The sequence below is a fragment of the Poeciliopsis prolifica genome, unplaced genomic scaffold (genome assembly GCF_027474105.1).
Source record: "Poeciliopsis prolifica strain line A6 unplaced genomic scaffold, Auburn_PproV2 SCAFFOLD283, whole genome shotgun sequence".
Classification (NCBI taxonomy): Eukaryota; Metazoa; Chordata; class Actinopteri; order Cyprinodontiformes; family Poeciliidae; genus Poeciliopsis; species Poeciliopsis prolifica.
Genome location: NW_026562658.1, coordinates 27,780 through 42,418, shown reverse-complemented (window position 1 = coordinate 42,418; position 14,639 = coordinate 27,780). Strand labels below are relative to the sequence as shown.

The 14,639-nt window shown below is 48.9% G+C and overlaps 1 protein-coding gene across 1 annotated transcript; it reads left to right on the top strand.

Moving 5' to 3' along the window:
- Positions 1-1,541: 1,541 nt before the first annotated feature.
- LOC129357694 (aspartyl aminopeptidase-like) lies at positions 1,542-10,908 on the top strand. The gene is given in 17 exon segments (XM_055026767.1): positions 1,542-2,266; positions 2,378-2,478; positions 3,435-3,507; positions 3,574-3,687; positions 3,752-3,877; positions 4,749-4,873; positions 4,948-5,032; positions 5,105-5,212; positions 5,691-5,768; positions 5,839-5,919; positions 5,992-6,152; positions 6,343-6,366; positions 6,368-6,377; positions 6,453-6,554; positions 6,895-6,913; positions 6,916-7,061; positions 10,752-10,908. Coding segments are annotated over 16 exon segments (1,395 nt in total). The 5' UTR covers positions 1,542-2,266; positions 2,378-2,386; the 3' UTR covers positions 10,803-10,908.
- The last annotated feature ends 3,731 nt before the right edge of the window (positions 10,909-14,639 follow it).

Here is a 14,639-nt window from a genome sequence, read left to right as displayed (position 1 = left end):
CAGCAGCTTCTGTTTCCACTTTAAATAAATCAAACGATAAAACTGATGAATTGATTCATTTGGAGGAAGGTCAAAGGTCACCTCTTCACAGTTTATTTCACCTTCTCAAACTGTTCAGAGTCTGGATCCATTTTTAATCTTTTATTCTTTAAAATCTGTTTTATGTTTTATTTTCCTCCAACATGTTGCTGTGATCCGATCCATCGATGATCCATTGATCCATTGATCCATTGATCCATCCTGCTGCTCTCACTCTATCAATAAATGTGTGTCTCTGTGTGTCTCTATGTCTCTGTGTGTCTCTATGTCTCTCTGTGTGTCTCTGTGTGTCTCTCTGTGTGTCCTCTGTGTCTCTCTGTGTGTCTCTGTGTGTCTCTCTGTGTGTCTCTGTGTGTCTCTCTGTGTGTCTCTGTGTGTCTCTGTGTGTCTCTATGTCTCTGTGTGTCTCTATGTCTCTCTGTGTGTCTCTGTGTGTCTCTGTGTCTCTGTGTGTCTCTGTGTGTCTCTCTGTGTGTCTCTGTGTGTCTCTGTGTCTCTGTGTGTGTCTCTGTGTGTCTCTATGTCTCTGTGTGTCTCTGTGTGTCTCTGTGTGTCTCTCTGTGTGTCTCTGTGTGTCTCTGTGTGTCTCTGTGTGTCTCTATGTCTCTGTGTGTCTCTATGTCTCTCTGTGTGTCTCTGTGTGTCTCTGTGTCTCTGTGTGTGTCTCTGTGTGTCTCTCTGTGTGTCTCTGTGTGTCTCTGTGTCTCTGTGTGTGTCTCTGTGTGTCTCTATGTCTCTGTGTGTCTCTGTGTCTCTCTGTGTGTCTCTGTGTGTCTCTGTGTGTCTCTGTGTCTCTGTGTGTCTCTGTGTGTCTCTGTGTCTCTCTGTGTGTCTCTGTGTCTCTCTGTGTCTCTGTGTGTCTCTGTGTGTCTCTGTGTGTCTCTCTGTGTCTCTGTGTGTGTCTCTGTGTGTCTCTGTGTGTCTCTGTGTGTCTCTCTGTGTCTCTGTGTGTCTCTGTGTGTCTCTGTGTCTCTCTGTGTGTCTCTGTGTCTCTCTGTGTGTCTCTGTGTGTCTCTGTGTCTCTCTGTGTGTCTCTGTGTGTGTCTGTGTCTCTGTGTCTCTGTGTGTCTCTGTCTCTCTGTGTGTCTCTGTGTGTGTCTGTGTCTCTGTGTCTCTGTGTGTCTCTGTGTCTCTCTGTGTGTCTCTGTGTGTCTCTGTGTCTCTCTGTGTGTCTCTGTGTGTCTCTGTGTGTCTCTGTGTCTCTCTGTGTGTCTCTGTGTGTCTCTGTGTGTGTCTCTGTGTCTCTCTGTGTGTCTCTGTGTGTCTCTGTGTCTCTCTGTGTGTCTCTGTGTGTCTCTGTGTGTCTCTGTGTCTCTCTGTGTGTCTCTGTGTGTCTCTGTGTGTCTCTCTGTGTGTCTCTGTGTCTCTCTCTGTGTCTCTGTGTGTGTGCGTTTTCCTCTGCTTTTCTTCAGAAGATGTGAGCTGACAGCTGAGGTAAACATCACCTCCTCTCTGCCTGAGCCTTCATCATCATCATCCTCCTCCTCCTCCTCTTCCTGTCCATATAAGGCAACTTCCTGTGGTGGTGAAGCATCTGACGATACACAGAAATGTTCACAACAGGGGGATTACTGGGAGTTTGTGTTATTTTCTTTTAAATAATGACTAAAGTTTCATCATGAAGTTGTTGATTTGAAATATTTTTCTTTAACTTGTTTGCTTGATCCATTTAAATGTGGACTTCCTGTGTCCAGCACACTGGGGAAGAGATTTCAACTTGGCTCTAAGGAGGAAAACAAATGTTTCACTTGTGGCTGGGTTTAGGGTTAGGGTTAGTTGTTTGGACGGATTATTCTGTTCATAAATTGTATCATTTATTTTTGAATAATGATGTAATTTGTGACCTCCTTGCCGCCGGGTGGCGCTGGTGGTCTGGGTGCAAACGTCGTTCACCTCTTTTCTCTGTCGCTGCTCTCGGTGGAGTTTAGACTTTGAAAGTGTAATTCATGCTGGTAAGCGTTATGAAAATGATTATCTAACGAGTGGGGTATGTGGGAGGTGTTATTTCCTCGCTGAAAGCCGAGCTGACTGGTCGGCAGAACAAGAAAAGCAGGAAAATCGGAGAGTCGCTTTGTTTTTCAGATGAGCTAACCGGTGATTCCTTTATCGGACGCCCTACACTTTTCCTTTTAACTTCAAACTTCAGTTGATTTTTAGCATTTTAATCCACTTTATATTTACTGATTGTGTCCTTCAGGTGGAAGTTTGAATCTATTACCCCTGAAAAGTAAGTTTTGCTAGCTGTTTCGTCTCCCCGGGTCCAAGGCTCGTGACCCGGATGTGATAACCTGCGCAGCTCTGATTTGGACTTTTCTTGCTCTTACTGGTTGTTTTTCAGACTTTAATCATGAAGAAAGAAGCGGTCCAGGCGGCAGCCAAGGAGTTCCTGCAGTTCGTCAACAGAGGAGTGTCTCCGTATCACGGTAAGCTCCAGGCAAAGTGCGATGTTTAGCATTTGGAAACTCCGGAAGCGTCGCACTGAACTCCGTTCAGAAATGTGTAAATTTAAGCATTTCTTTATTCTCAGGGCGTTTTAAAATGAATAATTATTATCGTGATCACTTTCCTAACTCGTTATAGCTGCTTTTTGAACTCGGCAAACTTTGTAGAGTAATTAATTGACAAGAAGCTGCTATTGTATTATCAGCTCAAAATCTAAAATGATACCTGAACTTTGACCCCGAACCTGAGGGTCCAACATGACTTTGCGGATGCAGAGAGAACTTTGATCCAAACTTCTTTTACAACATCTGTGCGACCCATGAACAGCATCATTTCTGGGTTCTGACCGGTTCACACCGAGGTTCTGTTGGGTTCCGGTTCCTGCTGATAGGTTTTAGTTTTACCCAGTGGAGACATGAACAGTTTCTGTTCAACCCACTGGTTCTGGTTCTGGTTCTGGTTCTAGTTCTGGTTCTGGTTCTGGTTCCGGTTCAAGTTCTGGTTCCGGTTCAAGTTCTGGTTCTAGTTCTGGTTCCTGTTCTAGTTCTGGTTCCGTTCTAGTTCTGGTTCTGGTTCCAAGTTCTGGTTCTGGTTCAAGGTTCTAGTTCTGGTTCTGGTTCTGGTTCTGGTTCCGGTTCAAGTTCTGGTTCCGGTTCAAGTTCTGGTTCTAGTTCTGGTTCTGGTTCTGGTTCTAGTTCTGGTTCCTGTTCTGGTTCTGGTTCCAGGTTCAAGTTCTGGTTCCGGTTCTGGTTCTGGTTCTGATTGACCCGGTTGGGTTTGGTGGCTGGACCAGCGGTTCTGTTGGGTCAGCAGGAGGCTGACCTGGTCCCGCTTTAGATAAGACATAGAGGGGCCAGATGGTCTGACCTTTGACCCCTCTCAGTTCAACACATGTCACCATAGCGACGCTGTTCTTCTTCTTCTGTGGTTCCCTGCAGTGGTGGAGGATGCAGGCGGCGCCTCCTGGAGGCCGGCTTCACCGAGCTGAAGGAGACGGAGCGCTGGGACATCCGGCCCGCCAGCAAGGTGGGTGTGGGGGTCAAAGGTCAGAGGGAGCTAGCGGGCGGAAGCTAACAAAGATATTCTCTGCAGTATTTTGTGACGAGGAATTTCTCCAGCCTGATCGCCTTCGCCGTGGGAGGAAAGTATGTGCCAGGAAACGGCTTCTCCATGATCGGAGCGCACACCGACAGCCCCTGCCTCAGGGTACGACCTCCGACCCCGCCCGTCCCCTCGCCTCCACCGGTGCTGCATCTGCTTCCCGTTGCAGGTGAAGCCGCGCTCCAAGAGGACCAAGCAGGGCGTGCTGCAGGTGGGCGTGGAGTGCTACGGCGGCGGCATCTGGAACACCTGGTTCGACCGAGACCTGACGGTGGCCGGCCGCGTCATGACGAAGGTAGTTCACCCAGGGAGCAGCAGGGGGCGCCGTTGTCTATGTCAGTGATCTCCAGCCTTTTGATTACAGGTGGAGACTTGGCACTTTTTGCTCCGGGGAGGGGTGCGTCAGCTTATTCGTTTTCTGTTTTTTTGCCCCAATTTGCCCTTTATGACAGTGTTCAGTGTGTGGCGGCTTGTTGAATATGCAGCAGGGTCTCGGCTCCATCATCGCAGCCTGTCCAATGTGACAGGGACCCAATCAGAACGCGCGGTGATGCGAGAGGGACCCAAACCGTTGACATCGGACGTGATATGTGGAAATGTTTATTACAAGATATTAAGGTCATTTTTGTATATGTTTATTATATGTGGTTATGTTTATTCAGTTAAAATGTTAACTGTGAAAAACCATAACTCGCCTCCAAATATAGCAGCAAATATAGAGCAGCAAATATAGAGCAGCTCCTTTCATCAAACGCCTTTTCTTTTTGTTACGTCCACAAACTGAAAACCTTCTGGGATCGACGTATTGAGCAGCATTCAATAAACGATCACTGAGGTTTGGAAAATCGTCCAACGATCCTTAAACCGTGAACCAGACCTTAAACTCACATCTGCTCTCAGCTCGACCTCTGACCTCACGCTGTCTGACTCTGATTGCTGTGGTGACGGTTACGCATCACTTCAAAGTGAGCTACAGCTCACGATAACGACGAATGTCTGTGACTTTTAGGTGTGAAACAGGATTTCTGCGCTCAGTGGCTCAGAGATGATCTGCAGATCTGATTGGCTCCCTGTGGCCTTGGACAGGCTGAAATACAAAGTAACAGTTTTATCCTGCAGATGATGATGTGTGCGCTCTTCCTCCTCCTCCTCCTCCTCCTCCGCAGAGCGACGGCCAGCTGGTCCAGCGCCTGGTCCACGTGCCCCGCCCTCTGCTCCGGGTGCCTCACCTGGCCATCCACCTGCAGCGCGACGTGAACGACGCCTTCGGCCCCAACAAGGAGAACCACCTGTGAGCCCAGCGGCAGGGAACACGAAGGGCTCTGTGTTTTCCCAGCTGCAGTGAACGCACCGTGTTTGTTTCAGGGTTCCCATCCTCGGCACGGCGGTCCAGGAGGAGCTGGAGACCGGATCGTCTTCGTCTGGAGACGCTTCCTCTGCCACCAACACGGTGAAGCCAGTTCTTCTCGACGCCTGGCCCGGTTCTGGTTCTGGTTCTGATCCTGATTCTGTTTGGGTCCAGGCTGACAAGCACCACCCCGCCCTGGTCAGGGTTCTGTGTTCGGAGCTGGGCGTCCAGCCGGACTCTCTGCTGGACTTCGAGCTGTGTCTGGTCGACACGCAGCCGGCGGTGAGTCTGCACTTCCTGTCGGTTACCAGGGAGATCAGAAACGGGCCGACCGCCATGTTGTTGCTTCTGCTTCATATTTGAAATGTTTTGAGTGAACCAGCCAAAGGAAATGTCACTGTGAGCAGGACGGCCTTTGATTAGGCCACTGAAGGTTCAGCTGAACGAAAGCAACTGGCTACATATTGAGTAGCTACGCTAACGAACACGCTACAACACGCTACATGCTAGTACATAGCAAAAGGAGCAGGCATGTATGTCAGTTGTCTGCAGTAACAAAGTCAATTATTATTATTAGATGTTTTATTTGAAATAATTTGCTCTGCAGTTGAATCAGTGCAGAATTTAAATGAACATCAATGTTTTCTGCCGCCCTCCCCACCCGCCGCCGCCGCCCTCCCCACCCGCCACCGCCGCCCTCCCCACCCGCCACTGCGTGTGCTTTGGGCCGGCCCGTTCTGACCTCCATGTCTTCCTGCAGGCTCTGGGAGGAGTCTACGAGGAGTTCATCTTCTCCCCCCGTCTGGACAACCTGCACAGCTGCTACTGTGCCCTGCAGGTCAGAGCCGGTACTGCACCTGCAGCTCCGCCTCCTGCAGAGCGTTTCCTCCATCTGCTTCCTCTTCCAGGGCCTGGTGGAGTCCTGCGGCACAGACTCTCTGACCTCTGACCCCAACATTAGGATGATCACTCTGTTCGACAACGAGGAGGTGAGTAGACTCGACCTCTGACTCTGACTCGACCCCCACCCAGCCCCTCAGTGAACTCTGCGTCCGCTGCAGGTGGGGTCGGAGAGCGCCCAGGGAGCGCAGTCCAACCTGACGGAGCTGATCCTCAGTCGGCTGGCCGCCTCCGCCTGCAACCCCAGCGCCTTCCAGCAGGCGGCGCCGCGCTCCTTCATGATCAGCGCCGACATGGCGCACGCCGTCCACCCCAACTACACGTCAGTCTGATTCAACGGCAACGTCTGGATCCGCTTTGCTCCAAATCAGCAAGCATTTCATCCAGACGGGGCTTTCAGCCAGCTGCTGGCGGAGGCAGCGTCATGCTGCGGGCTGCTGGATCCAGTCTGTTGTTAACTGGGTAAAGTCAACCAACCAGCTGCTAACCTGGAGCTGTGCTTGTTTTCTCAGGGACAAGCATGAAGAGAACCACCGCTTTCCACAAGGTCAGTCTGCCCCCCGATTGGCCGCCTCAACCGTCCAATAGCAGCAGCTTTTACTGAAGCGCTCTCTGCTTTCAGGGCCCGGTCATCAAGTTCAACAGCAACCAGCGCTACGCCACCACCGCCGTCACCGCCTGCGTGGTCCGGGAGGTGGCGGGCCGCGTCGGCGTGCCACTGCAGGTACGCCTACTTCCTGTTTGCCACGCCCACTTCCTGTTCGCCTGGAAGCTGATAATCTCATGTCACATCTACATCAGTTAGTCCGAACACCTGAGCCATGATGGAGCTAGCTGGCGCAAACAGCCATGCTGATATGCTAACACTCATAGCATCTGCACTGAATTGACTTCGTCAACCCTTCCTACAGGCATCCAGAACGGTCTAAATAAAGTAAACTGTAGAAATGGAAGCAAACAGAGCAGCTTCCGCCTGCAGTTCACAGTAACGACCACTAGAGGACAAACGTTACATGCCTGGAGTCCTTTCAGAATAAGACTTCCTGTCCGTGTGGCCCCTGCAGGATGTGATGGTGCGTAACGACAGCCCTGTGGGACCACCATCGGCCCCATCCTGGCGGCGCGGCTCGGCGTTCCCGTGGCCGACATCGGAGCGCCGCAGCTGGCCATGCACTCCATCCGGGAGATGTGCTGCACCTCCAGCGTGCTGCAGAGCACCACCCTGTTCAAGGTGACCAGTCTCTGGGGTAAACAGCTGGAAGCTCAGCGGCCATTTTGACCTGACGGTGTTGCCGTAGTAACTCAGTAAATAAGCGTTGTTCAACATGTCTAATCTCCTCATAAAGCCTGGAGACTCAGAAATGCTTCCATGCCTCTGCTGGAACATTTCAGGTTCCACACCTGACTATGTTTTGTCTTCTGGATGTTTTCCTGCCACTGTCCGTCTGGTCGTCAGTCGGAGGACGAAGGAGTTTCAGCTAGTTTAGCTGCTGGTTTAGCTGCTAGTTTAGCTGCTAGTTTAGCTGCTGGTTTAGCTGCTAGTTTAGCTGCTAGTTTAGCTGCTGGTTTAGCTGCTGGTTTAGCTGCTAGTTTAGCTGCTAGTTTAGCTGCTGGTTTAGCTGCTAGTTTAGCTGCTGGTTTAGCTGCTGGTTTAGCTGCTAGTTTAGCTGCTAGCTTAGCTGCTGGTTTAGCTGCTAGTTTAGCTGCTAGTTTAGCTGCTAGTTTAGTTGCTGGTTTAGCTGCTGGTTTAGCTGCTAGTTTAGCTGCTGGTTTAGCTGCTGTTTAGCTGCTAGCTTAGCTGCTGGTTTAGCTGCTAGTTTAGCTGCTGGTTTAGCTGCTAGTTTAGCTGCTAGTTTAGCTGCTGGTTTAGCTGCTAGTTTAGCTGCTAGTTTAGCTGCTGGTTTAGCTGCTGGTTTAGCTGCTAGTTTAGCTGCTAGTTTAGCTGCTGGTTTAGCTGCTAGTTTAGCTGCTGGTTTAGCTGCTGGTTTAGCTGCTAGTTTAGCTGCTAGCTTAGCTGCTGGTTTAGCTGCTAGTTTAGCTGCTAGTTTAGCTGCTAGTTTAGTTGCTGGTTTAGCTGCTGGTTTAGCTGCTAGTTTAGCTGCTGGTTTAGCTGCTGTTTAGCTGCTAGCTTAGCTGCTGGTTTAGCTGCTAGTTTAGCTGCTGGTTTAGCTGCTAGTTTAGCTGCTAGCTTAGCTGCTGGTTTAGCTGCTAGTTTAGCTGCTAGTTTAGTTGCTGGTTTAGCAGCAAACTAACTAGCTGCTAGTTTAGCTGCTGGTTTAGCTGCTAGCTTAGCTGCTGGTTTAGCTGCTAGTTTAGCTGCTAGTTTAGCTGCTAGTTTAGCTGCTGGTTTAGCAGCAAACTAACTAGCTGCTAGTTTAGCTGCTGGTTTAGCTGCTGGTTTAGCTGCTAGTTTAGCTGCTGGTTTAGCTGCTGGTTTACCTGCTGGTTTAGCTGCTGTTTAGCTGCTAGTTTAGCTGCTAGCTTAGCTGCTGGTTTAGCTGCTAGTTTAGCTGCTGGTTTAGCTGCTGTTTAGCTGCTAGTTTAGCTGCTAGCTTAGCTGCTGGTTTAGCTGCTAGTTTAGCTGCTAGTTTAGTTGCTGGTTTAGCAGCAAACTAACTAGCTGCTAGTTTAGCTGCTGGTTTAGCTGCTAGCTTAGCTGCTGGTTTAGCTGCTAGTTTAGCTGCTAGTTTAGCTGCTAGTTTAGCAGCAAACTAACTAGCTGCTAGTTTAGCTGCTGGTTTAGCTGCTGGTTTAGCTGCTAGTTTAGCTGCTGGTTTAGCTGCTGGTTTAGCTGCTGGTTTAGCTGCTGGCTTAGCTGCTGGTTTAGCTGCTGGTTTAGCTGCAAGTTTAGCTGCTAGCTTAACTGCTTGTTTAGCTGCTAGTTTAGCTGCTAGTTTAGCTGCTAGTTTAGTTGCTGGTTTAGCAGCAAACTAACTAGCTGCTAGTTTAGCTGCTGGTTTAGCTTCTAGTTTAGCTGCTAGCTTAGCTGCTGGTTTAGCTGCTGGTTTAGCTGCTGGTTTAGCTGCTGGTTTAGCTGCTGGTTTAGCTGCTAGTTTAGCTGCTAGTTTAGCTGCTAGTTTAGCTCCTGGTTTAGCAGCTAGTTTAGCTGCTATTTTAGCTGCTGGTTCAGCTGCTGGTTTAGCTGCTGGTTTAGCTGCTAGTTTAGCTGCTGGTTTAGCTGCTGTTTTAGCTGCTGGTTTAGCTGCTGGTTTAGCTGCTAGTTTAGCTGCTGGTTTAGCTGCTGTTTAGCTGCTGGTTTAGCTGCTGGTTTAGCTGCTAGTTTAGCTGCTGGTTTAGCTGCTGTTTAGCTGCTAGTTTAGCTGCTAGCTTAGCTGCTGGTTTAGCTGCTAGTTTAGCTGCTAGTTTAGTTGCTGGTTTAGCAGCAAACTAACTAGCTGCTAGTTTAGCTGCTGGTTTAGCTGCTAGCTTAGCTGCTGGTTTAGCTGCTAGTTTAGCTGCTAGTTTAGCTGCTAGTTTAGCAGCAAACTAACTAGCTGCTAGTTTAGCTGCTGGTTTAGCTGCTGGTTTAGCTGCTAGTTTAGCTGCTGGTTTAGCTGCTGGTTTAGCTGCTGGTTTAGCTGCTGGCTTAGCTGCTGGTTTAGCTGCTGGTTTAGCTGCAAGTTTAGCTGCTAGCTTAACTGCTTGTTTAGCTGCTAGTTTAGCTGCTAGTTTAGCTGCTAGTTTAGTTGCTGGTTTAGCAGCAAACTAACTAGCTGCTAGTTTAGCTGCTGGTTTAGCTTCTAGTTTAGCTGCTAGCTTAGCTGCTGGTTTAGCTGCTGGTTTAGCTGCTGGTTTAGCTGCTGGTTTAGCTGCTGGTTTAGCTGCTAGTTTAGCTGCTAGTTTAGCTGCTAGTTTAGCTCCTGGTTTAGCAGCTAGTTTAGCTGCTATTTTAGCTGCTGGTTCAGCTGCTGGTTTAGCTGCTGGTTTAGCTGCTAGTTTAGCTGCTGGTTTAGCTGCTGTTTTAGCTGCTGGTTTAGCTGCTGGTTTAGCTGCTAGTTTAGCTGCTGGTTTAGCTGCTGTTTTAGCTGCTGGTTTAGCTGCTGGTTTAGCTGCTAGTTTAGCTGCTGGTTTAGCTGCTGTTTAGCTGCTAGTTTAGCTGCTAGCTTAGCTGCTGGTTTAGCTGCTAGTTTAGCTGCTAGTTTAGTTGCTGGTTTAGCAGCAAACTAACTAGCTGCTAGTTTAGCTGCTGGTTTAGCTGCTAGCTTAGCTGCTGGTTTAGCTGCTAGTTTAGCTGCTAGTTTAGCTGATAGTTTAGCAGCAAACTAACTAGCTGCTAGTTTAGCTGCTGGTTTAGCTGCTGGTTTAGCTGCTGGTTTAGCTGCTGGTTTAGCTGCTTTAGCTGCTAGCTTAGCTGCTGGTTTAGCTGCTAGTTTAGCTGCTAGTTTAGCTGATAGTTTAGTTGCTGGTTTAGCTGCTGGTTTAGCTGCAAGTTTAGCTGCTAGCTTAACTGCTTGTTTAGCTGCTAGTTTAGCTGCTAGTTTAGCTGCTAGTTTAATTGCTGGTTTAGCAGCAAACTAACTAGCTGCTAGTTTAGCTGCTGGTTTAGCTTCTAGTTTAGCTGCTAGCTTAGCTGCTGGTTTAGCTGCTGGTTTAGCTGCTGGTTTAGCTGCTGGTTTAGCTGCTAGTTTAGCTGCTAGTTTAGCTGCTAGTTTAGCTGCTGGTTTAGCTGCTGGTTTAGCTGCTAGTTTAGCTGCTGGTTTAGCTTCTGGTCACATGACCTGCGGTCAGCCTGTGTTTGTGTTAAAGGACCAGCCGTCGTCTGGGAAACAGACGTAAACAACCACGGCCTCCCATCTGCTACTCGTCACTCGGCAGATGGAGATCCTCGCTGAGCTCCGGCTCCCTGAGTTTTCATTGCCACTTCCTGTTTACCTCTACTTCCTGTTGTTTGACCTCCACTTCCTGTCTGCTTGGTCCCCAGGGTTTCTTTGAGCTGTTTCCGTCCATCAGGAACTCGCTGGTCGTCGACTGAGGACAGGACGACCTCGGCTCTCCACTTCCTGTTGATGACAGGAAGTCGCTGATTTAATCTGAAAGATTTTATTGATCAGCTTCAGAAATAAAGTTGATGAATCTGATCAGAGTCTGGGTGTCTTTCTTCTAGTTGTGTGTTTGTTCCTCCTCAGCAGCTGCAGCTTGAGCTCTGCTGGCTCAGACAAGCAGCATCAGGTGGGGGAGGGGCAACGTAGACCTGCAGCTTCTGCTATCCTGTCCTGGAGACTGAATGTCCCTTCACAGCTCCCATGGTTACCAGTCATAGCTGGTTATGTTCAGACATTTTCCCAGTTAGATTTCAGATCAATATTTGCAAACGTTCACAGGGTCCCACAGCATGACGCTGCCGCCGCCGTGTTTCCAGTTATGATGTTGAGCTGAAGCTCCAAAAGGCTTTCAGGTGGAATTTAGTTCTGAAGCTTTTACTGAGAGGCTGAAGGGAGGAGCAGCTGAGTGTGTGTGTGTGTAGCTCAGTGTGTGTGTGTGTAGCTAATTGTGTGTTTGTGTGTGTGTAGCTCAGTGTGTGTGTGTGTGTCTCAGTGTGTGTGTGTGTGTAGCTCAGTGTGTGTGTGTGTCTCAGTGTGTGTGTGTGTGTAGCTCAGTGTGTGTGTGTGTAGCTAATTGTGTGTTTGTGTGTGTGTAGCTCAGTGTGTGTGTGTGTGTCTCAGTGTGTGTGTGTGTAGCTCAGTGTGTGTGTGTGTAGCTAATTGTGTGTTTGTGTGTGTGTAGCTCAGTGTGTGTGTGTGTAGCTAAGTGTGTGTTTGTGTGTGTGTAGCTCAGTGTGTGTGTGTGTGTCTCAGTGTGTGTGTGTGTGTAGCTCAGTGTGTGTGTGTGTAGCTAAGTGTGTGTTTGTGTGTGTGTGTAGCTCAGTGTGTGTGTGTGTAGCTCAGTGTGTGTGTGTAGCTAAGTGTGTGTTTGTGTGTGTGTGTAGCTCAGTGTGTGTGTGTTTGTGTAGCTGAGTGTGTGTTTGTGTGTGTGTGTAGCTCAGTGTGTGTGTGTTTGTGTAGCTGAGTGTGTGTAGCTAAGTGTGTGTTTGTGTAGCTGTGTGTGTGTAGCTGAGTGTGTCTGTGTAGCTAAGTGTGTGTGTAGCTGTGTGTGTGTAGCTAAGTGTGTGTGTGTAGCTGAGTGTGTGTAGCTAAGTGTGTGTTTGTGTAGCTGTGTGTGTGTAGCTAAGTGTGTGTGTGTAGCTGAGTGTGTGTTTGTGTAGCTGTGTGTGTGTAGCTCAGTGTGTGTGTGTAGCTGAGTGTGTGTGTGTAGCTCAGTGTGTGTGTAGCTGTGTGTGTGTAGCTAAGTGTGTGTTTGTGTGTGTGTAGCTCAGTGTGTGTGTGTGTGTCTCAGTGTGTGTGTGTGTAGCTCAGTGTGTGTGTGTAGCTAAGTGTGTGTGTGTGTGTGTGTGTAGCTCAGTGTGTGTGTGTGTAGCTCAGTGTGTGTGTGTAGCTAAGTGTGTGTTTGTGTGTGTGTGTAGCTCAGTGTGTGTGTGTTTGTGTAGCTGAGTGTGTGTTTTGTGTGTGTGTAGCTCAGTGTGTGTGTGTTTGTGTAGCTGAGTGTGTGTAGCTAAGTGTGTGTTTGTGTAGCTGTGTGTGTGTAGCTGAGTGTGTCTGTGTAGCTAAGTGTGTGTGTAGCTGTGTGTGTGTAGCTAAGTGTGTGTGTGTAGCTGAGTGTGTGTAGCTAAGTGTGTGTTTGTGTAGCTGTGTGTGTGTAGCTAAGTGTGTGTGTGTAGCTGAGTGTGTGTTTGTGTAGCTGTGTGTGTGTAGCTCAGTGTGTGTGTGTAGCTGAGTGTGTGTGTGTAGCTCAGTGTGTGTGTAGCTGTGTGTGTGTAGCTAAGTGTGTGTTTGTGTAGCTGTGTGTGTGTTTGTGTAGCTGTGTGTGTGTAGCTAAGTGTGTGTGTGTGTGTAGCTGAGTGTGTGTAGCTAAGTGTGTGTTTGTGTAGCTGTGTGTGTGTAGCTCAGTGTGTGTGTGTAGCTGAGTGTGTGTTTGTGTAGCTGTGTGTGTGTAGCTCAGTGTGTGTGTGTAGCTGAGTGTGTGTGTAGCTGAGTGTGTGTGTGTGTAGCTGTGTGTGTGTAGCTAAGTGTGTGTGTGTGTAGCTGTGTGTGTGTAGCTGAGTGTGTGTTTGTGTAGCTGTGTGTGTGTAGCTGAGTGTGTCTGTGTAGCTGAGTGTGTGTGTGTGTAGCTGTGTGTGTGTAGCTAAGTGTGTGTTTGTGTAGCTGTGTGTGTGTAGCTAAGTGTGTGTTTGTGTAGCTGTGTGTGTGTAGCTGTGTGTGTGTAGCTCAGTGTGTGTGTGTGTAGCTGAGTGTGTGTGTGTGTAGCTGAGTGTGTGTAGCTAAGTGTGTGTTTGTGTAGCTGTGTGTGTGTGTGTAGCTCAGTGTGTGTGTGTAGCTGAGTGTGTGTGTAGCTGTGTGTGTGTAGCTGTGTGTGTGTAGCTGAGTGTGTGTGTGTAGCTGTGTGTGTGTAGCTGAGTGTGTGTGTGTAGCTCAGTGTGTGTGTGTAGCTGAGTGTGTGTGTGTAGCTGTGTGTGTGTAGCTGTGTGTGTGTAGCTGAGTGTGTGTGTGTAGCTCAGTGTGTGTGTGTAGCTGAGTGTGTGTGTGTAGCTAAGTGTGTGTTTGTGTAGCTGAGTGTGTCTGTGTAGCTAAGTGTGTGTGTAGCTGTGTGTGTGTAGCTAAGTGTGTGTGTAGCTGTGTGTGTGTAGCTGAGTGTGTGTAGCTAAGTGTGTGTTTGTGTAGCTGTGTGTGTGTAGCTGTGTGTGTGTAGCTGAGTGTGTGTTTGTGTAGCTGTGTGTGTGTAGCTCAGTGTGTGTGTAGCTCAGTGTGTGTGTAGCTGTGTGTGTGTGTAGCTGAGTGTGTGTGTGTAGCTGAGTGTGTGTGTGTAGCTGTGTGTGTGTAGCTGAGTGTGTGTGTAGCTCAGTGTGTGTGTGTAGCTGAGTGTGTGTTTGTGTAGCTGTGTGTGTGTAGCTAAGTGTGTGTTTGTGTAGCTGTGTGTGTGTAGCTCAGTGTGTGTGTGTAGCTGAGTGTGTGTGTGTAGCTGTGTGTGTGTAGCTGAGTGTGTGTGTGTAGCTCAGTGTGTGTGTGTAGCTGAGTGTGTGTGTGTAGCTAAGTGTGTGTTTGTGTAGCTGAGTGTGTGTTTTTCTAGCTGTGTGTGTGTAGCTAAGTGTGTGTGTAGCTGTGTGTGTGTAGCTAAGTGTGTGTGTGTGTGTAGCTGAGTGTGTGTAGCTAAGTGTGTGTTTGTGTAGCTGTGTGTGTGTAGCTGTGTGTGTGTAGCTGAGTGTGTGTTTGTGTAGCTGTGTGTGTGTAGCTCAGTGTGTGTGTAGCTCAGTGTGTGTGTAGCTGTGTGTGTGTAGCTAAGTGTGTGTGTGTGTGTAGCTGAGTGTGTGTAGCTAAGTGTGTGTTTGTGTAGCTGTGTGTGTGTAGCTGTGTGTGTGTAGCTGAGTGTGTGTTTGTGTAGCTGTGTGTGTGTAGCTCAGTGTGTGTGTGTAGCTGAGTGTGTGTGTGTAGCTCAGTGTGTGTGTAGCTCAGTGTGTGTGTAGCTGTGTGTGTGTAGCTAAGTGTGTGTGTGTAGCTGAGTGTGTGTGTGTAGCTCAGTGTGTGTGTAGCTCAGTGTGTGTGTAGCTGTGTGTGTGTAGCTGTGTGTGTGTAGCTGAGTGTGTTTGTGTAGCTGTGTGTGTGTAGCTGAGTGTGTCTGTGTAGCTAAGTGTGTGTTTGTGTAGCTGTGTGTGTGTAGCTGTGTGTGTGTAGCTAAGTGTGTGTGTGTGTAGCTGTGTGTGTGTAGCTAAGTGTGTGTTTGTGTAGCTGTGTGTGTGTAGCTCAGTGTGTGTGTAGCT